The 22,038-nt window shown below is 40.2% G+C and overlaps 1 protein-coding gene across 3 annotated transcripts in view; it reads right to left on the bottom strand.

Moving 5' to 3' along the window:
• Window positions 1-22,038, bottom strand: part of PRKCE (protein kinase C epsilon) — a 265,165-nt gene that overhangs the window by 15,578 nt on the left and 227,549 nt on the right. For all 3 annotated transcript variants that reach the window (XM_026046230.1, XM_026046229.1, XM_026046231.1), the window contains 3 exons: window positions 11,431-11,569; window positions 9,005-9,193; window positions 6,049-6,195 (listed from right to left, as the gene is read on the bottom strand). In XM_026046230.1, coding sequence (XP_025902015.1) covers window positions 6,049-6,195; window positions 9,005-9,193; window positions 11,431-11,569 — 475 coding nt within the window. The remainder of the gene's footprint in view (window positions 1-6,048; window positions 6,196-9,004; window positions 9,194-11,430; window positions 11,570-22,038) is intronic.

The raw sequence follows: 22,038 nt of genomic DNA, 5'->3' as shown, positions 1-22,038 counted from the left end.
AACATTCTCAATGATAAAATGGTAGGAATGGAAGAGTCTGAAAACTGGAGAGAGTCAGATTAGAAGGTCTAAATAAGCCCTTTTGGCAGCACCTGCTTAGATCAACAGGCCAATTCCGCAAAAAACTGTCTTGCTCATTTTGTTTCTAACACCCTTAAAGATGGTTATCTTTTAAGGCAGAAAAATTAGAATTTACAAAGGCACACATAAAATTAAGTAGTGCTCTATGAAAGCTGCACGTTCACAGTAAATCACGATAACACAATTATTTTGTTAACTCTATCTTCATACAGCCACACTAAGCATGAACTGCCACAGGCCCTGATAAAACCATTAGAGATGAGACTTTGGCGTAATTGCTGAAAAGATAACACATATGGCAAACATCTGTTTCACCAGGCTTTGTGTTACCCTCTGGCACACAGTCCTTCAGCGGTTGCATGTGGAGGACTCCTTAGGCAAAGTCTCAAATCTTCCCAACCCTGACATTTACGACAGGGGAAATGACAAGGACATTTTTGTTTGCATGCGTGCATGCAGGCTGACAGAGAAAACCCAGCCTAAAAGGCAGGGAGATTTTCTTTGCTATGAACTGCACAGGACTTTCTGAAGGTCTCACGCTTCTTTTGCAGCACACAGAGTCACTGCGATCTATAGCTTAAGAGACAAGGTGTTAAGTTTATTGTGCTGGTCCAGCTCTGCAAAGACACAAGAAAGCAATGCTCTTACGAAGCTGACTTCAAATAAATGAGCTACAAATTTAGGATCATAAATTTCCCTCCTCCCTGGGAAGTGATCCTTGGGGTCCAGGGTGTTACATATTACCACTCTTTACTCTGTTTGTGCACATCTCTCCGAGAACTTCACTGGCTGGTGCTAGTGATAAATTATAGCAGGCCAGCACCTCACTCTGGAAAGCCAGCAGAGCACCAGCTGTGCCCTCAAATGGCATAAAGCAAGAGAATTTCTTGCAGCATCTCATATATTTGGTGAACAGTAAGGCAACAGCAAAATATATGTTATGGACTTGTTGCTGTTTCAAATACAAACTTTGCCAGAAAATAACAACTTGGACAATATAAATGTCAGTAACATATATTCAAGGTGAAATACTTACCTGTTTCAATCAGTGTTTTGAATGTGTATTTTATTATTTGGCATGGGATAAATAGAATTATCCCATCATGTCAGTAAGCAAGACTGGACAAGGGTAACACGGTATCAATGACTTGGATAGAAATCAACCCTTGTTTTCATATGTAGTTTGACAAACATGCTTCGGAAAAAGAGATAATCCAATTCAACCAAACCAGGAGCTTAGGCATGGAAAGAAGGAAGGATGGAGAGCAGAGAATCACTGAGTACTACTAAGGCCTTTGCAGTCCATGGGCAATAAATTATTTTGGAAACTACAGCCAGCTGTCATGGCCAGGGATGAGGGAGATTTCCTTCACCAAATGGAAAAACTCCAGGAAAAATATATGAGCCAAAATATCTCAACAAAGCAATGAAGTGCCTCAAAGTGAGCACTCTCTCACAAAAATTGCTTTGGAGAACAGAATTCTGCCAACATTACGATGGAATTTGCTTCTTGAATATAAAATTACACTGTCATGTCTGTGTTAAAATTAACATGGAAAAATAACAGAGTTTCAAGATACTCTCTGAAACTCAAAGAATCATTTTTTTAAGAACACAGGAATAATCTTCAAGAGACATTATCAAGATCAACTGTCTTCTACATACCCGCTCAAAAGCCTGCTTGATTTCTGTATTTCCTCCCAGATCCCAGAGCTATTCCATTATTTTCTCTAGCAGCCTAACCTTTATAATAACTCCATAGTTAGGAGAAATGCTCCCAAAGAATAAAGCATCTCTAAAGCTTTCTAAATCTAGATTTAGGAAAGGAAGGGCTGGTAGACAACATGCATCACAGTACTAGGCCTAAGTGCATTTTCATCCCTTCATATTTGCTGTTCCAGGTCATTAAGCTGGAAGAGCAGTCAAAGATTCTTCACAGCAGGTTTTAAGGCCATCAGATCTGTTTCCATTGCCTTGATCTAACACAACCTGGTGTTCCACTCCTACCACTGCCTAGGAATCTAAATCTGAGCCATCTGTATGACTGCTCTGTCCAGAGCTCTCTTGCAAACTTTCAAAAACCTATCAATCTTTTCAAGCATCTTTTAAAAATTTCATTCAAGAAAGAAATTTCAGCCTCAAAGACATGATTAGAGKCAGCAAATCATTATCATATGGGAAACACATTAATGGTATTAACTTCTGATATAAGAGGGAATATATTTGTATACATCTACAGCATGAGTGACATTAAAAAAAACCCTCAAGAATCTGGTAATAAATGACCAGGCAGTTTCTCCCAAGTCTTTGAGGCCAAGCTCTTCTTGGTGTTGGCCAGTGATAGGACAAGGGGCAAAGGGTACAAGTTCAAACACAGGAAGTTCCATCTCCATGTGAGGAAGAACTTTGCTGTGAGGGAGACGGAGCCCTGGAATAGGCTGCCCAGGGAGGTTGTGGAGTCTCCTCTGGAGGTCTTCAAAACCCGCCTGGATGCCACCCTGTGCCCCGTGTTCTGGGTGTTCCTGCTTCAGCAGGGGGGGTTGGACTAAATGATCTCTAGAGGTCTCTTCCAACCTCAACCATTCTGTGATTCTGTGAAGTCCAGACAGAAAGTTCAAACTTCTGGTTGGCAGAGGTGGAGACATACCTGACCCATGGAGAAGCAGAGGTCTTGCACTATTATGTATAGCTCCTCAGAAAACCTACATGGTCCTCCTGCTGCCTCAGACTGACAAGGAGGAGCCAGTGGGAATCTCAGTATTGATTTCAAGAGGATACAGACAAAGCCTACATAYAGCGAAGCAAGAATAAAAAGTATCAGAAAAGAAAAAGCCTGTTTGCCAGGCAGGGTGCAGACCCAAGCACTTTGGGGACATGTGGAACAGCAAGGCAGAAGGGAAGCAGCATTTGCTTCAGCACTAAATCCTCAGTGACTTCCCTTGGGAGATTTTTCCATTGTGTGATGGGACCTCAATGTTTGACCATTTCCCTAATGTTTTTAAATGCCTAAGTGTCAGGATTTTATTTTACCCAGAGCTCATTTGCATAAGCACTATGCTTTAGAATTTGTTAAAAGACAGAGGACAGAGTCGTTATAAAATTTTCCCCCTCAGTCATCTTCATGCTAGTCAGGAATTAGTTGAACATCTGTGTAAATATGTGCATTTCTCTATGAGTACAATTTTATATGTTCATGCCAATCTCAGGTTAAATGCACCCTGGACTATTTGTACATGGTATTCCATTTTTCCTGCACATGTGTACAGACAAGAGTGTTTGTTTTTTGCCTATTAAACCAGTTTCAGCTTTTTTTTCACAGTCCTAGGTTCACCTAAAACTAAAATTATAAACGCCATTTTCGTATTCTCTTTTAATATTACAAGTCACTTTCACTTAATGGGCTCTGTATCAGTACTGAAGGAGATTAAAAGCCAAAACACATTTCAAACACAGGCCATGTATTTCTGCAGTAGTTGTGCTTATTTGTTGGAATGAATATTTCTGGATGCAACACTCACAACTAGGGTTAGAGAGGAATTTCTATCTAGATTTTGAGGGAGACTGTAATTTCATTAGCTCTCAATTTACAGCTTTTTCTGTATCTTTCAAAGTGAGCACAATTTCCCTGTGGTTGGCAAGTATCCAAAACCACCTCTAAGGTATTTATGATCAGCTTGAACTTTACTGCCTTAAGGATTCCCTACACAGAATTTAAAGATTCCTTTCCCATTTCCAAGAATTGCATCACCAGTAATTATAATTTCTCGGTATGGTCCTTTCTGTCTATCCTGGACACATATCAGGCCTTATTTCTCACCAATAATTTGTTCAATCTTGAGAGGACATGTAAAAACTTCCAGATCTCCATACAACAAAATGTGAACAGTTGCAAAATTTATAAAGCTGCTATGAATCAGCTGATGGGTCATAAACAGAGTGTAATTATAACGTAACTGCACTATGTCTGAAAACCTGTCAGGCTTAGGACACCATGGAATATATATTAGAGAAAACAGATTAAGARCACAAAATAATAGGGATGCCTGTACAACAGACCTATGCTATCTGAATTCACTGCCGTAAAGAAACAGCTCAGAAAAGTAGCAGCATAGGGAACTATTAAACTACAAGAATAAAATTAGGCAGAATAAAGTAAGTTGGCATATACAATACAGGAAGAAGCAGTATAAAATCCTACAGAAGCAGCCTGAAGAAAAATGAAAGAAGATGTAATTAAAACAGAATGTATAAAATCAGCCTAACAATTATAAAAGGCCAGTTATCTTGGGAATTTTACAAAGGACTGCTCGGAAATCCTCTGAAATTACCACTAAAGCTGAAGTACCCAACTTAAATGTCATTAAATGAAACTGGTAAAAGACAGAAGGAGCAAAATGGTAGGAGTGAATGAAATAAAAATAGTTTTACAACATAACAGCAGTGACATAATTACCAGGAAGAGAAGGAAGCTGCACTGAGAATACGGAAGGCATTTACATCAGCAATGAATAAGAAGGCCTGACAGACCAAATCCCTCCCGACTTTTAAGAACCACCACCACCACAAGAACTGCTTCCTATAATAATAAGGGCCCTGTAAAAATAGCTATTGACAACGTGAACGTGCATCTTCAAGCATCAAAGGAAAACAGCTAGTAAGCAGGCTGGATGGGAGGAAGTATAAATTAGTTTGGAATTGTGCTTTCTGCTTTGGTAACAAACCAAACTTTTGATAAATATAGACTGCAGTGATAACAAAGCAACTATAATTATTCAGAGAGGTCTTTTTTTTTAATAAAAAGAGGAAAAGAGCTACACACAAGCAGCTCAAATTAAAACTGAGTAAGGTTTCTGAGCTTTTCCATAGCACATGTGCACGTGTGAGAGAGTTTTCTCCAAAAGCAGACTCCAAGCAGCAGCCTTTAGGCTCCTGTTCTGACCGACCTCTGCACAAGCAGCCTCACTTCCATCCTCCGAACAGGGAACTCAGGGAAATGCCTCTTCCTGCACTAGAGCTAAATGTATTGTGTGTCCATAGCCTGTGATTCTGCAATGACAGAGTTGAGTTCTCTACCTCTGACTTTCATGAATTAGGATTCAATGTTAAGCCCCATTTTTTTAATACTTTCATAAATGATCTAAAGAAAGAAACAACAAGCAGCTGAACCATATTCACAGGTAAATCAAACAAATAATTTGAAATAATTAGAAAGGTGCAAAGTCAAAAAGTGTGACTCGGTCTCTAAGGATCTATCATAAAATTATTTTCATTTACTATTCTAATACAAATTTTCCTGCACATGACCTCAGCTAAAAGGCTGACATTTGGTGAACTACAATATTTGATTATTTTTGTCTAGAGGAAGGCAAGAAAAATTGAGTGTTTTTGCTTGGCTTTTGTTGTTTCTGCATGTAAGACTGAAGTTTGCCTATTTTGTCCTACATGCCTATTCAAAATATAAATATTTGGTTATTACTTAGCAACAAGTAAATGTATCAACTTATCTATAATACATGCTTCTTTTCCCCATAAAGCTGGGGAATATGTATTTTTTCATATACCTTCAGCTGAAATACTAATAATCACAAATTCTTTCCTTTACCTTTCATTACTAAATCCACCAGCCTTTGGCAATGCAAGCCTGAAGCAACCTTCATATGGAAGGTAAATGCTCCGTTGCAGCACTTTGCAGACCAAGGTATCATTAGGAACATARGAGAAGAATTAAAGCAGGGCCTCAGACCTCTCATGATTTATGTGCCTGCGTATAAATATCTCCCTGTGCATTACTCTTTTCCTGCCACTTACCTTCAGAGCAAGAATGACAGGGCAATCTTTTCAGTGTGATTCGAATACTATTGTTTCAACCCCAAAATTCTCTATCAAGGAGTTTAATGTTTCAACACAGCCAACAACGAGAATGAACAGGCGCAGGTTTCTCCGAATGACACACAAATTGCTACTTACAATCCGAGGTTTGAAGGGTGGCTTGATTTTCCTTTGCTCCAGAAGGACCCAGTCGATTTCCTTGAAAAACGGGTGCTGCTTGATGGCGTCTTCCCCGTTCTGTGATGCCACACAGCCAAGCCGCTTGTTGGGGTTTTTTGTCATGAACTGAGGAGACGGGAGGGAGAGGAGGAAAATGTTATAAAACACTAATGACAACGTCTGGAAAGCACCTTGTCATTCACCACCTATTTCTCAGAGACAGCCCTATGCGAAAGTTCCTTCTTCTGCGTATGCAACAAGGATCCCCTCTACATTTCAGAGGTTCCAGGCAACCTGAAAAATTCAAGGACTCTGATGTGTTATTTTCTGTAGAAAAACATTTCCAGCTGATTTCCAACACCTCCTATTTCCATCTGGCTGGGAGCACTGCAAGAACAGTTTCCCCTTCAGCATTTCTACCTCCAATTTTGGCCAAAATACTGACAGTGAGAAAATATTACCCCCCATAGACAGCTTAAAAGATGTTCAGCATAGTTCTTATTTTATCTCCTCTTTTTATTTTTCTTTATCTCTCTTATTTTATCTCCAAATGCTGTACAACTTGTGTAAGGCATTGACCTCAACTCATGGCAACTAAGCATATTTGTTATGACTTTCATCTGTTATTCTTCCTTCCCTTACTAGCAATTGCTCTACCTATTTCCTAAAGAACTTCTGTGCAGAGACCTTAAGATAGGTAGATAATTTTATGCACAGGAGATATTTTAGATATCATAAAGATGTCTAAAATCTATCATAGATCTCATTTAGATAACATAGATCAGCCAGGCAGCTGAAGTCCCTGAAACACWGGTGCCACCCCAAAGATGAGCCTTTTGGCGTGGGCTCGTGTTCCACCGTAAGCTCCTTTGCAAGCGGACATATTTTCTAAGGGCAAGAGAAACTAAGGTTTTGAGGGCATTACTGTGCTTTGGTGAGGTCTCCTGGAAAACCACAAAACACATTCCTATGTACTGCTTCATTTCACCTCCAAGAGTCTCTGGTGACTAGGAGAGAGCAGGCCAGGGAGCAGCAGCCAAGTGCTTTGGAGAAACAGYGCATGGAAACTGCAGGATCTGCTACTGAACTATATAATCCAAATTATATGCTGCTTCTCCTTGCAATCTGAGTATCGTACTTGCCTTATTGTCAGCAGTATGCATTCCAGTTTCAATGCAGGATTGTTTTCCTAACAAGGCAGGAAGAATTTTAAATAGCAATTCCTGTCAATTCAGAGGAACGGGACTAATAAGATTTGTGGGATTTCATGGGATAAGCATCGTGCTGCCTTGCAATAGTGAGCTGAACAATTATCCCCAGAAGTATTTTCTTAGAAATAATGAATGAAATGCTTCTTTAGAGAATAAAACCCATTGTTACTCAATACAAGTGAATGTCATGTTATTGCACTTTCCTTACATGCCATTTGGAGGAGTGTAAAAATACAGTTTCTAAAGAATCAAATCCATATCTCAGCACAATGTGAGGAAGTGAAGTATTCCAAACCTAATCCCTTGCTAGCATTCAGTGGTAAAACACATAGATGCCCTTTCTTTCCTCCCTTTCTCCTGCTCTTCTTGAATAGAATGTAGAAAAAGGTGAGGTGAAGAGCACAGGCTTCAAACTCGTTTCACACCCTGGCTGTATAGGCAGCAGGTTACTAACTGCAAGGGAATTCTTTCTTTCTATGATGTAACCTGGCACRTCTCTGTTCATTTCTATATAATTTGTGCCAGTCAAGGCATCTTGTCTGATGAGGAATYTCTTATTAGAGTACAAATCTATTCAATGGATGCGGCTCTCTTTTTAAGGTTTAAAATGGCATTAAGGATTAGCTAGAAATTGTTAAAAATTGACTAGGCTAGAATATAAATAATCATACTATTATCAAAAAGTAGAACTAGGAAAACAGTCTCATGAAAATCAAAGTAAATGTTTATAGTAAAGTCAGGCCTAAAAGAAACTAGTGTTCAATGCCCTTTTACTCACATTCACAAAAATACTGTTTAAACACGCAGCCCAATTCCATGTCTGCATTTGTGTGGTTAAGATTAAGGTATATCATCAGTAGTCAGACTTCTCACAAGTTGCCACCACTGAGGCACTCAGGGCAGCTATTAAGTCTGTTTCTCTGCTTCCTGTGTGAAATAGGTACCTTTTCCCAGTCCATGCAATGCTCTGTCACTACACATTTTATCAAGGGTTATCAGCTAACTTTTCCCCTCCAAGCAGTGTTTCCATCATTCAGAACAATAGATAGCTCAGCTAATCTAGATTCTCAGAAAGAAGCCTGTGCATGGGAACAGATCTTGTAGAGACTAAAACCAAAACACCATAAAGGAAATCTCTGGGACTTTGGCGAAGTTTAGATGGAGAAGGAGCCCAGTGCCACAACCCACCTGAGTAAAATAACTGCTGCAATTGGTGGCAAACATTTCTGTCTGTCACTCGTCATAAATATAAGCTACCAACCAGGGCAGAAACAGCAACACTGGAGGAAGGCTGCTTGTGAAGTGGTTAGGTGAAGGAAGACGTAGACACTCAGCTTTTGGCAGCAGAGGCTTTCAGAAGGGCTTGATTATGGGGGAGAAAAGGTAGGAGGGTGGCCCCTTTCCGTGAGCTCACTGACACTGTTTCTTTAATGCTTCCCTCCGTGCAGCGTGCAGGCTCTGCCGCCCGGGTTTTCCCTGAAACACTAGTGCGCGCCGTGCACCGGCCTGGAATACAAACATCGTGTTCCTTTCCCACAAGCAGCGTAATTCATCCCAGGCCCCAGTCTCCTCGCAGTGGCTCTCTGAACTGAGCTTGAACTCCCCACGGTGGCTGTTCTCAACGACTTTAGGCAAATTCAATTTTGATCAAAAAGAACAAACAACAACATCAACAACAAAAAGGAGAGCAGGAGGAGGAGACAAACAAGTAATTGAGGACTCACGGCTTTTAAAATGCTGACGGCTTCTTTACTGAGCCAGACGGGATACAAGACGTCGTCGTGAAGGATGGATTCAAAGAGATCATCTTCRTTGTCAGCTTCGAAGGGGGGCTGCCCAGCCATCATTTCATACATGAGAACGCCCAGAGCCCACCAGTCCACTGACGGGCCGTATTCTAACTCCTGGAGGATCTGGTGGAGCACAGGAGAGGGAGCAAGTCAGAAAAGCCTCTCAGCTGCACATTTACTCTATTAAAACCAACACAGCCCCTCTCCTGCTAATGCCTGGATGGGACTCAGTGGCCCCAGCAAGCAGAGCTCAGTGCCCGTGTGTAGCTCTCAGAAGCACTGAGTTTATCGGTCCCGTGAGGCAAAGGGCATATTCATGAGCAAGAGCTGTATATCCTTCCCAACTGTTTATGACATGCTGTGCTATAAGAGGAAAAAATTCTATATACAAAACAGAGTGGTGGAAAACACGAAATACTCCCTCATCCCTTTYTTGAACAAAAACAAACCAGACCAGTTTGTACTGCTGCCCAGAGATCATCCGAGGGATTTATACTTGTCCTTCAGTAGGACTGAAGGAAGCCAAAGGCCTCTTTGCTGAAGTCCTTTTTACATCATTAAAATACTGCATGTTACAGGGCCATAGAATTTGCTTTAATTGCCTTGGCTTTCAGAAAAACAAAAAATGCCCACAACTTTTTGTGTGGCAGAAGTTCAGCCTTGTAGTGAACCCCTTTAGTGGGGAGTAGTCACTTGGCATGACGGATTATTCCTGTATTACATCGGGTTACACAACTGCTGCTGTACAAGGAACAAGGCTCCTTCTTGGCTCCTCTCCCCTGAAAAGCAGCTTGCAGTTTGGCTGCAATGCTTCAGCAGGACACGGGACCAGGGAAAAAAGAGGTGGCGACTGCAGAAGCTGAAGCTGAATGGCTTAAATGWTCTGGGATGGCAACAACCTCCCGGACCCCGTACACAATATTAGTATGAGGGGCAGAATCCACATAGTGAAGTGCGTTTCTAGAGGGCTGTTTTAAGGAATCACGAGTTTGCTGTATATATAAAACCAAATGCAGTCTTAATATAAAAGCAGAAATGAGTTTAACTTTTGAATCCACATGCTTGGATCCCAATTAGATTTTTAGATATTGAACTTTACATAGATTATTAACTGAAATTAATAATCTTAAAAATCAGGATTTTTCCTTGATCCAGTCACTTTTTGGAACTTGGGTTTTGGTAAAGAAAATTGAGAGAAGCAAGCATGATGCAAATAGAGACAGGAGATAAGGTGGCTGCAACTCATATAACAAAAGGGAAGCTTAAATTACTGACTCTGTGAAAAAGCTCCTGGAACCTTACTAGTGCTTGATTTTTAGCAATAATTTTTAAAGGAGTCATCAAATTTTTAAAGGAGTCATCAAAGGATTCACTTCTCAAACAGAATCAGAAAAATGTTCTACAAAAACAAAATCATCACGTTTGCCTTTTTTTATTGCCAGAGTTCTTCTCAAACTCTATAAAACACCCATTCACTGCTCCTAGGAGTTTCAAGATGATTCACACCTTAGCTCTACTGCTACTGAGCTTGACCGCCACTAATGCTATCAATATGAATTTCAGACATCATCTCCAGCAAACAATAAGCTATCATTTTTTGACCACTACTACTTTATGGTTGATGAAACACACACCAATGAAACGTTGCACTGAGTCTTTGGCAAAAGGTTAATAACAAAACTCAACAGATAAAGTCTGTCCAGGAGACAGTCTAACGAAATGATGCAGATTCATCCAAATTTAGCATATGTAAAACCAACACAAATACGTGCCAYTTCTTTTATCCATCCAATAAACTCCTTCAAATCAATTTGGGTGTTGCCAAGTGAGACGCAACATCCATATGAAAAGCTCCTATTTTTCTTCATTTTTTCAACATCCTATTTTTCTGCATTTCCTACTCATCCATATGAATGACCATACCACTAAAATAGTATCTTTCACTCACCAGTACTTTAAGGAAATGAAACAATGATATTCCCACAAAGATCTAATGCAAAATGGTAACAAATTATGCTTCCTAGCATCAGAATATCACCTTTTAGGTCTCACTGAAGATTAAAGATATTTTCATATCTAATAAAGATCTCCATTGCATATAGCACCTTCATGGCTATTAAGTGCTTTCAGAGCGATGCTGCATCAGAAATGAGAATGAGCAGAAGAATACTGTTAGGCTCAGGGAAGAAATAACAGAAAAGCCACACGTGGTCACTCCTACCCACAGAGCATGTTCTTTGCACCATCCAAAGCAACAGATTTCTGCAAGATCACATAGGAATGTGTAATCTCATTTCATTTACTTGTAAAAAAGATCTAAAACAATACATGTTTTATTCCTAGTGCAGGGTAAAAAGTACCTCTGGAGCTATGTAGTCAGGCGTGCCACAGAAGGTGGTGGTTGTCACTCCGTTCAGAATCCCTTCTTTGCACATTCCAAAGTCAGCCAGCTTGCAGTGGCCTTCAGCATCCAGAAGAATATTGTCCAGTTTCAGGTCCCTGTAATAAAAAGGSCCCAAGTTAAATGACCTTGGCAGTTTTGAACATGTGCTCCTAAGTTTGATTACCAGCTATACAGAAAATGGCAACTAGGTGGTTTCACAAGCACCATTTTTGTAGTCCTCCTTTCCATGTGTGCCTGGAAGGCTGGTTGTATTCACCCAGCAGGCCTGGGTAAAGCCGACAGGGAAGCAGGCCATGACAAGCACTAGGCAGGACCTGGCCTTTATGCTTTCCTTAGCAACATGATAGCACAATTGCTTCTAACATAGCATCAGAAATGCACAGAAAAGCTTCAGGCTCTTTCACTTGCTGCATATCTCAAATTTTGTCTATGTGAACATGAACAGTGTTCAGTGATGAAGCCACTCTTCCTTTTTYTGCATGAGTACAGCATACCAAATTATTGATTACATAGGCTCAAATAATAATTACTTTTTAACTTTGATTATTTTGGATAGGATTCCGAAGGCTTACTTATAATGCAAAATTCTGATTGCAGGGAGAGGGCTGAAAGACAATACTCCCATCTTTGCAAGTATAATTCTTTTCCGCAGGTCAAAAGCTGCTGGGAAACACTCTCACAGGAATATTTGGCATTCATTGTTAAACAACGACACATCTTAACAGCTGTCTCTGATCACCCTCTACAAATGTAATTGTGAGAAAATACACAATTCTTCAGTTATTAAATTGGGTGAGGTCAAAAACAGGTTGAGAAAGGGATATCCACCTTTCCTGTCTTGCCCTCTGCACATTTTCTAAATATACCCCTGATGGTTATCTCACCACCCAACACAATGGATGTTAGGTACCATTTAATTTGCCTGCTTTAGACTAAACTAAGAAAGGTTCTGGAAAGGCAAAAGGCAGGACATAAAATAACCTCTGAGTTGCAGTAAAAAAAAAAAACAAAAAACAAACACACACACAAACACAAAGAAGAAGTAATAATATTTCATGATAACTGATAAAATTCAAAACGGACAATGATCCAATGTTATTGCATGGCTTGTTTTATTTTTATATTTCTGTGTAGGCTCTAGATGCTTCTATCGTGCATGCCTGAACGCCTAAGGAGGTAAGAATCAAAAGCACAGCATATGTCCTTTAGGGACTCCAAGTGTGGATACCTGCTTAGAGCTTGGCTCCTAGCCCTCTTTGAGAGGTTTCCATAGACGGACTCGATCAGAAGGATCTTTGCAGAGAAGCTCTAAATCTGAGTAATAAAATCCCATGCCAACCTCTGTGAACAAATCTTACCCCAAGGCTTACAGAAAGACACAGGTTTTGTTGCAAAAGTCCTTAATGCCAGTAAATGCCATTTGAGTGAGGAGTGAGAAGCCTTCATCTTATTCTAAGGATATGTTTTGGAGAAGTGTCTCCCTTTCAAGGCTTGCTCTTCAGAATCAAAGTCAGCATACCACAGTGGAAGCTGTCAGACATATTAAATGATTAAACAGCCCTTCAGAAGTTACATTATGTTGGAATTTCCCTGGACATGTCCAGGGTAATAGTATACTTGGATTTCCCCAGATATGTTCATATTCTTCCTGATTTTACCTGGCAGCATTCTCCTCTCCTCCTCCCCCTCTTCTCCTCTCCACTCCTCTCCGCTCCTATCCCTTTTCTTTTCCCTATGTTGAAGACTTTTGGACATGCTGCTTGACCTGAATCTAACATAAATTCCGCACAGGGCAGCATAAAAATCAAATATTTCTGGGATGCACTGGACTTACTACTCAAATGCTGCATAATCACTGCACATGTGTGCAGCAAATCAGACATTTCTGGGAAGCCCTGGATGACTTACTGTGCGTGTAGAAATCAATTGTGCAGTATACATATTACAAAGGGACTTGTGCATGTGCAAGAAGCCTGTCATAGTCCAACAAAGTCAGATTTACCTCACTTACAGTAAATCTACTGTCTCCCACAGATACACGTCTTATCAGATAGGCATTATGTGGCTGAAATCCATACCAGTCATAGAAATGTTCCTTGCAACTGATATGCCCTACACCAGACCTTCCCATCTCCAGATCAGTTACACTGCTCCTGCAGATCCTCAGTTGATTACCCACATTAAGGTCCCTTGGGGCAGACTATATATTTTAACATTCTGTAAAGTCATCCTTTTTTCCAGCTCCTACACACAGCCAGTATCTGACTGGATACAACATAATCCCCTGTATCTAACCATTTAACCAAAGAATCACTTCTACATATGTTGGGACAGGGATTTACAGGATGACAGCTATCACACAGCTATCTGTCCATCGCACAAGTCAAATAAACAAAACGAAACCCCTAGCTCCAAAAATCATCCTCCAAATTTTTCTCCCAGGGAATCATAACTGTTACAATYGAAAGACATGTTTTAAGACAAGACTATGACAACATCAAGATCTTCTGAGCACATCTGGCACTTGCAAATAGGGAAAGAAATCTGTATTTGCAGCTTCATCTTTTAACCCTCTAAATCTCAAATTATATGTTCCTAAATGGAAGGATACAAGCTGAATTTCAAAAAGTCAAGATGTTTAGATAAATCAATCAAAGCATAATTAGGTTTGATGTAATCTGGGAACCACTTCCAGCTGGGATCGCAGCAGAGTATTAGAAAGAAGGTCATAAAATGGATAGTTATGACAGGAATGAATGAAATTCAAGAAGTTGCTCAGAAAACTGGATCCATTTGAAAGGAGAAGCTGATCTCAGAGCCACATTAACCCTGTCATCCCAGAAGCAGGGCTTTCCAGTGACAGATGACACTCTGGAGCTGCTAGGGCCTATAGTTGTTTAAATTTTGTTTAATGCCAGCATGTGCTTGAAATGGAATGAAAAGCAGGTATCGGTTTCCACCTATCCACAGGATCCACCACCCCAGAATCTCCTAAACTGAGGGAATCTGGATTGTAATACAGTCTAACACTGGCCACCACAGAGTGCAGGAGGACAGAATATCCACTGTTTGTCCTTGCTGGCTCAAAGATTCATGCAACCAAGAGAAAATCTAAACAAAAAATTAACCTGATGAGGAGAAGAGAATTGAGCAAATAAAACCAAGATTCTAAATATCAAATTTCGACTACCTGAAAAGACCAAATTTCAAGCATACCTGTAAAAGGATGAGTCAATTTTAAGGTTCTTACTATTTAACAAGTCATAAGCCTATTTGACAGAACAAAAAACATCTGGCACCCTGTCATCCAGCCAAAACAAAGCAGCAAAGCCTATAAGCTTCTTCAAGATGCTATTCCAGGCACTGAGGACATCAGCTTAATTACTCATGCATTAATGGAATTTAATACCAGTAGATTCTTATTGGCACAAATACAAAGTGCACCAGAGTTGAATGAAGTCAGAAAAAATCTGGAAGAGACTAAAGCAACAGCAGCATGACTCCTATGGAAGAACAGATGGGAGGTGAAAAAGTAAGCTGAGAGCCTGCCATAGTGCCAAACTCATAGCTAGCCCGCAAGGGTATCATTGCCCACTGTGCACACTGAAAACAATTCAAAATCTAGTCTATTATTTTACAGTTTCCAGATTAAGGAAAAAAAAAAACCAAACAAGTATGGTTGCAACTTTGGAAAAATAAAGTTCAGAGACTAAATAAATGTGAGAAAAGGGCATGGAAGAAAAGGGCATGTGCCCTTTAATCTCTCACAGAAACAAACAAAGTAACAAAACAYTTGGGTACAGATGAGAAAGCAAATGTAAAAGTAATAGAAAAGAGTTGTCAAGGATTCCTATCTCCCCAGAACTGTTCTAAGAAGTAGCCAACTCCCCTATCATGCCAGCAAGCACAGTAAATAGCTATCAGTTGCTGGAATGTAAATTAATTGGCTGTATAGGATGATTCATTTTGTCTTTTGCTTGGTTCCTGGTATTAGTGCCAGCTGTCTGCCTCTAAATCAGAGCTTACCAAACGATACAGTGTCAGATAGCTCAGTGACAAAGGTCTATTAAATTCTTCTTTTTCACGTTTTGCATTCTCTTTGTAGGAACTAAGGAAAGTTATCTGTGCCTGACAAAGGGAGTTCCTGCAGCTTGAGTAATTACATACAAGTGCAAGCTGCCTGAGCAGTCAAGCTAGGAAAATGCSCAGATTGCTTGAGTGCAATAATGTTAGATTAAGCTATTTCTCTCTCTGGTTTGTTTGCCAAGATAATCTGCACAGTCAGTTCAGTTGACTCAGGCAGTTACTTACATAAAATATATTTTTAAAACTTTCCTTTCTTTCAGAAAGTGTGAAACAGAAATTTAAGTCTTGGCTTCTGTTTCTGGATACTTGCCAGCATCACAAGCACCTCAGAAGCTGGAGCGACTGGCAGGATGTCAAGAAAGAATCAGGATTATGSTAAGGTTGGTGCAAGTCGGAACAGAAGAGCAGGTTGGCTGCAAGAAACCTGCAAGAAAACTTCCATCACGCTCATTCATTCCTCAATATGCCAGCATCATGAGACACTGACAGCATCCAGTTCCCGTAAATGCTGAGCTGCTTAGGTCTGCACAGGATCAGATTCCCAAAGTCTGATTTCAAACAGTGGTCACRAAGAAGTACCTGGTACGTGTGGCCATGTGTGTCATTTAGATAACACAAAATTTTCCTGTGGAAGCAAGGCAATTGAGTTGTCACAATGGGCTTAAACCAATAAAATTCTTCCAAACATTGCTACTGGTAGCCAYTGAATGAGGTAAATATCAGTGGATCTAAGAGATCCACATTTGAACAACAAGGCCAAGCAGCTAAGAAGCAYGATCAATATTAGTTTAAGCAATCACTTGACAATGAAATATCCCTACAGCATCTGTTTCTACTCTAATTGCCGAATGGGCTAAAAAGCCAGAAAGCATATACATTTCAGAGTGTAGGCCAGCTATAAAGGATAATGATTTTTGTCTAGCAACAACTGTATTGGAAGCAAGGATATTGCTTTGTACAATGACAGCTCAGTAAAGGAAGGTACCTCGCTGAACATGTATAGGACATCTAAAAGGAAGGCTCTGGAAGCCACACATGCAGACCACTTTTTTTTTTTTTTTTTTAATGACTTTCAGCAACGTTAAACCCTTTCAATAGTGCATTTGAAATTGTTTTGCCGTTGCCTTTGTTTTGCTGCATGGGAAAATCCCATCTCTGCTGCATGTCCTAACTGGACACAGAAGAAACTGCAGAAGGTAAGAGAGAAAATACCTGGTAACAAGACACAGAGAACCCATCAAAATCACTTTCCAGGTACTACTGTTATTGAAATTCACAATAGAAGAAAATATCCTCATTATATCAATTAATAATTTCATTTAGCAATCTGAAGCTGTTTTTCAATTAAGGTAAATTACTTTCTACCTTACTCAGTGGTATGCAGATTCTCATGGGGACAAAGACACAATTCTGCCCCAGTGAACCTCTCCAGTGCCTAGTAACAATCTGTAATACTCTGTAGTATGCTGTAGCGTTGTATTTTCAACACAAGTCTGAATCATAATCAGTAAGTATCACAAAATCTGGATCACTTGTACTGTCTGAAACACTATTTTCCAGAAGACTGATGAATCTACCAAAATGGTTGTTTTAATTCTACAAATATATTGGTGTCCCCAAAACATCCACCTAATTCAAGCCCTACATTCAGATCTCAGCAAGWTGGATGAAGCCGCTCAAAAACAAAAAGAAATGATTTTTATGTTCAGATATTACCTTCTTTTGTGATTAAATCTCTGCTTCCATGCATAAATTATGGGCTAGATATATCAGGAGTCTCCTTCATTAGGGGATTCCTTTGTTGCTTTAAATATTTTATTCAAAAGACACCAGCATAGCTTTTTTTTTTTTTTTTTTTTTTAAATCCTGGTACCGATGAGAGAGAAATGAGAAAATCCGATATTAATGGGAAATGCTGATTTTAAATGTGACTATTGATGCACTTTCCGTCAGTGCACGTTTACTTTTTAGACCCCGTGCACTTACTTTCCCTGTCTGGCATAATGTGCACCCCGTGTTATCTGCAAACAGCCTATGCACTATGAAGGGTGTCACAGAAGGGACAAGGGACATATGTAGCACGTGCAAGTTTTGCTGCCTACCTTACAAGAAAATCAGAATGAGTCATACACATAAATGCCATTGGTGGCTCTGTAAACACTAGTCATGAAGAGGCAAAGTAGCTTAAGGAAACTAGTGATTTTTCTGGYGGCATAAAAACATTTTATATACAACAATTTCCATATAGGGCTTTCTAATGGCTCTGACCATAACTTGCTTACAATTGTCGGTAGCCGCTTAGGACATTACAAGTGCATGATTTGCTTATCTGACTAAACTGAGTTTCCTTAAAATAACGTGCTGACAAATAAATATATAGCACTCAACAGCTTTCTTTTGTGTTGCTTTTCCTTTCTTATTATTTCCACATTTTTATTTGTGAGCATAAGTGAACTTTCTGGAAGTTGAAATACGCATTACATAAAACATTCTCAAAAACTGACTAAGCACCAGGGGAGTGGTCTCCCTCTCCTCTTCAGGAGAGAGTTGCCTTTTATACTTGCAGCTTGCTGCTTTTTAAACCCAGTCCTTCCATGACCCCTACCTGGGAAAGCGGTAATTTTTCCGTGAGCCTAAGGCCAGAATGGGAGGTAGAGTTACAGCAGTGCTTGTTTCTTAGTCTGTATTTGGAGGTCTGATTTAGATRAATCTTGTGCTGAACTCCAGCAGCAATTCTGTCTTCACATGGCCGGCAAGCCTGGTATTTTTACACCAACTAGAGAARCATCTTAAACAGAGCTGGTTTCATATTAGGCCTAGAGTATATAATGATATGTCCCATAAATTTACAGTCAACCTAGCTAGGAAATAGATCTGTCACTTTGTAAAGTTCCTTGAGATTTAATGAAGCATTTCTTTCGGGCTTTTCCAAGGTTTTTGCCAAAGCAGCATGCAAATAGCTGCAAACAGCGTCCTCATCTTGGGGACGTGCTCCTAGCTGAGGTAGACGTCCCTGGTCTTCTGGGTCTCCCACCTYGCTTGTGAGTGCTGGGTATTGAGCCTACTAATGGTTCTGTCGTTTTCTCTCTCCATCTCCAGTTGGTTAAACACATTATTTTTCTGTTTTTTTGTAAAGATCTCCTAGCCACCTAGCTATTTGGCTATGAATGACAGGTTGCAACCTATGGTTTGAACCTCCACTACAAGGCCCCGATGTTAGGCCTGGGCCGCCTACGGCGCGCGGCRTCACCCGTCCTCACTGACTGCTCCGTGACCCCACGGCAGGCAAGGGAGCTCCCCGGGGTTAGCCAGGGACACGCTCCAGCTGGGGTGCTTGACTCTGGGAGGCTCTGTGCTTTGTGTTCTTGGTTTTTTTTTTTTTAATATCTCAAATAACATAAGCATTAGATTGCACATTATAACAATAGGTTAGGTGGAGTGCAAACRAAAAGTGCCTACTATGTACATTTATAATCCTTTTAAGCAAAACAGTTCTAAATCATTATTTGATAAAGGCCCTTGATGAAAGACAGTGAAAGGATGGCATGAAGCTAGAAAAGCTTGTCAGATCAAGTTTAGAAAGCTTAGCAACTTTATCAACAGGCATACTAATGAATTTTTTACATTTGATCAGTTCACATGTTGGCCTTTTGAAAACAGGAGCAATGGTTCTTTTGGGTGCTCTTAGTAGCTAAGATGCCAAACTCACCATGATTTCAACACCAATGCAATACAAATTATGCAAACAGACAGAAAATAAAACAATACTTCGGTTTCATGCATACAAGTTCTGTGATAACTGAAAATACTGACATTCTTTCCTATCTCTGCTTCCTTCATAGAAAGTTTTTTTTTTACATAAAGTAGAACACACGGCCAAGAAATGCATGTCCATTCATACGGCAMCTTAAATAGTTCCCCTCATTTGAGTATCTCAGCAGTGAAGCCTTATAACTCACAGTAACCCCAAAATACGTGTTACAGTCCATCACAAATAGCAGGAAAGACAGAATAAAAGGATGCTATGCAATCAATCACAATTCCATCCTGCTTTTAACTTTACCTTCCACATGAAAGCAACCAGACTTCTGAAACATTTTGCTCGGTTTCACAGAATCACAGAATATTTAAGGTTGGAAGGGACCTCTACAGATCATCTAGTCCAACCTTCCTGCTCAAGCAGGCACACCGCACAGCATGTGGCACAGGGTGGCATCCAGGCGGGTTTTGAAGACCTCCAGAGAAGGAGACTCCACAACCTCCCTGGGCAGCCTGTTCCACTGCTCTGTTACCCTAACAGTAAAGAAGTTGCTCCTCACCTGGAGATGGAACTTCTTGTGCTTCAGCTTGTGGCCATTACCCCTCGTCCTATCGCTGGCCACCAGTGAGAACAGCCTGTCCCCTTCCTCCCTGCATTCTCCCTTCCTGAACTTATACATATTAATCATATCCCCTCTGAGCCGTCTCTTCTCCAGAGAAAACAGGCCCAGCTCACTCAGCCTCTCTTCATACGAGAKATGTTCCATTCCCTTAATCATCCTGGTTGCCCTTCTCTGGACCCTCTCCAGAAGCTCCACGTCCCTCCTATACTGGGGTGCCCAGAACTGCGGTTCTGATGATAATTTTCTTCTATGCATTTTTTTTCAGGATTTTGGCCCAGATTCATCTCACCAAACATTAGGTTTTGGATGGGGGTACCACAGTTTGCCCCAGGTTCCCTCCATGCCCGTCTAGGAGACAGGAATCTCCCAGTAGTCGATGCACAGAATGTGCAAGAGTTCCCTAGAGATGCCCAGTTTTCTCTCCCACTTGCAAATGCAGTCCAGGACAAACAGGCTCCTGACTCAGAAGCTTTAGTTACTTTCTAAATTTAAGAGAGATGAATTTGAGCTGCTGCATATTTTCAGTATAGCTTCTTCCCTGCTTCCTGTGTCTCACTAGCAATTTATCCTGTTCTCATTTGCATTAGTGGTGAAACTTCCATTTTTGTAGGAAGGAGACAAGCAAAGGCAGGTTTTAAAAAAAGTTCTCCATTTATCCAGCATGTTATATACACTGGAATTGCCACATACACACAAAATTTGCTAGGTTTTAAAGTTATGCCCTGTAACAATTCTTAATTTTTCTCACATTTCTCATATTGCAGTCTCCTGACTGCAGAATCTGCCAGCATCCAGAAGAGTATGCATAGCCATTGAAAAGCCAGACATTTAATTGCCCTACTTGGAAATACAAAATAAAGGGCTCCAAAGCACTATTATTCTACATTGTTTCAGGCACACAGAAAGAGCATTCTAAAAAATGGAAACAACAGAAGAAAAGCTGCTACTGTAATCAGCCATGATTGAAGGCATTTCCTGCATTTTGCTATCAAACCTGTTGTTTTTTCCATTACATACTAAGTGAACTTTACTAAGGTCAAAACAGCAGAGAAAAACAGGATCAGAATATCTTTAATCAGCTAAAGTCGACTACTTCAGTCTCTCTCTTTGAGAAGTTCAGTTCTGGATCTCATCCCAGATCTCCAATTTTCTTCCTTATATCACAGATGTATAAAATAAGTCTTCCTGAACTTGTGATTTTGATGGTTTTCTTCGACAGTGTTTACGCGTGAGGCTTAAAATCACCTTAGCCTAAAGGTCAGCATTGCATAACAATACTCCTATTATTTTGGTATGATATAAGCACAGTAGTGTAGACAGAGTTTCAKTCACAGTCATGATATAGGGTCAAAAACTTCCCTCAACTGCAAACCTATCACTTCCACAATGTGGCCTACTAAGCCTGAAAGCGAGCTTGCAAATGGCTGTTAAAACCAAGGTCAAAGTTGCAATAYCACAAATTAATTCAATGCAATCCATTAATCCTGTTGTCACCCTAAGTGCAGACACAGTGTATTGCAGCTATATAGCATCCCTGCGCTATGACCTAACAGTATTTTATCCCCACCTGTTTTTTTCCACAAGTTTCAATTGACATTCATTTACTAGCTAACAAAACACAAATCGTGATTCCTTCCTAGCCAGTGACCAGTTCCAAATACATCACTGTCTCAGTAAAGAAGGGAAAAGCCACTTGGTTTTCCCTGCAGGGACTTGGAAATCCCTGTGGTTTGGTCAAATTCTGCTATGGATTAATGTCATAGCAGTGCAGTGACTAGACTGAAAGCCAATTCGTGCAACCTTCACACAGCCAGGGCATTATTTACCTACAGAATAGAGATGTGGAGGCTACTTAGTGCAGCTGATACCCAAAGCTTGCCTTAAGCCCTATCCCTCCTTCTTTCTTTCTAATGGTTACAAAGCTTTAGAAATGTTTCTCTAATTCAGACGAGACTGTCTGTATAAAAACAACAAAACAAAACAAAAAACTACATGATGCTAATTAAGCTTATATAAATCACTATTTTCTAGTTAAAAACCTTCTGTGCTGCTCATGGTACCAGACCTTCGATGTACTTAGAGGAGAATATATAGTA

Source organism: Nothoprocta perdicaria, unplaced genomic scaffold (genome assembly GCF_003342845.1).
Source record: "Nothoprocta perdicaria isolate Ctin4 unplaced genomic scaffold, notPer1 scaffold_43, whole genome shotgun sequence".
Taxonomy (NCBI): Eukaryota; Metazoa; Chordata; class Aves; order Tinamiformes; family Tinamidae; genus Nothoprocta; species Nothoprocta perdicaria.
Note: the sequence above shows the minus strand (reverse complement) of the source record. Positions and strands in the feature narration are given on the sequence as shown.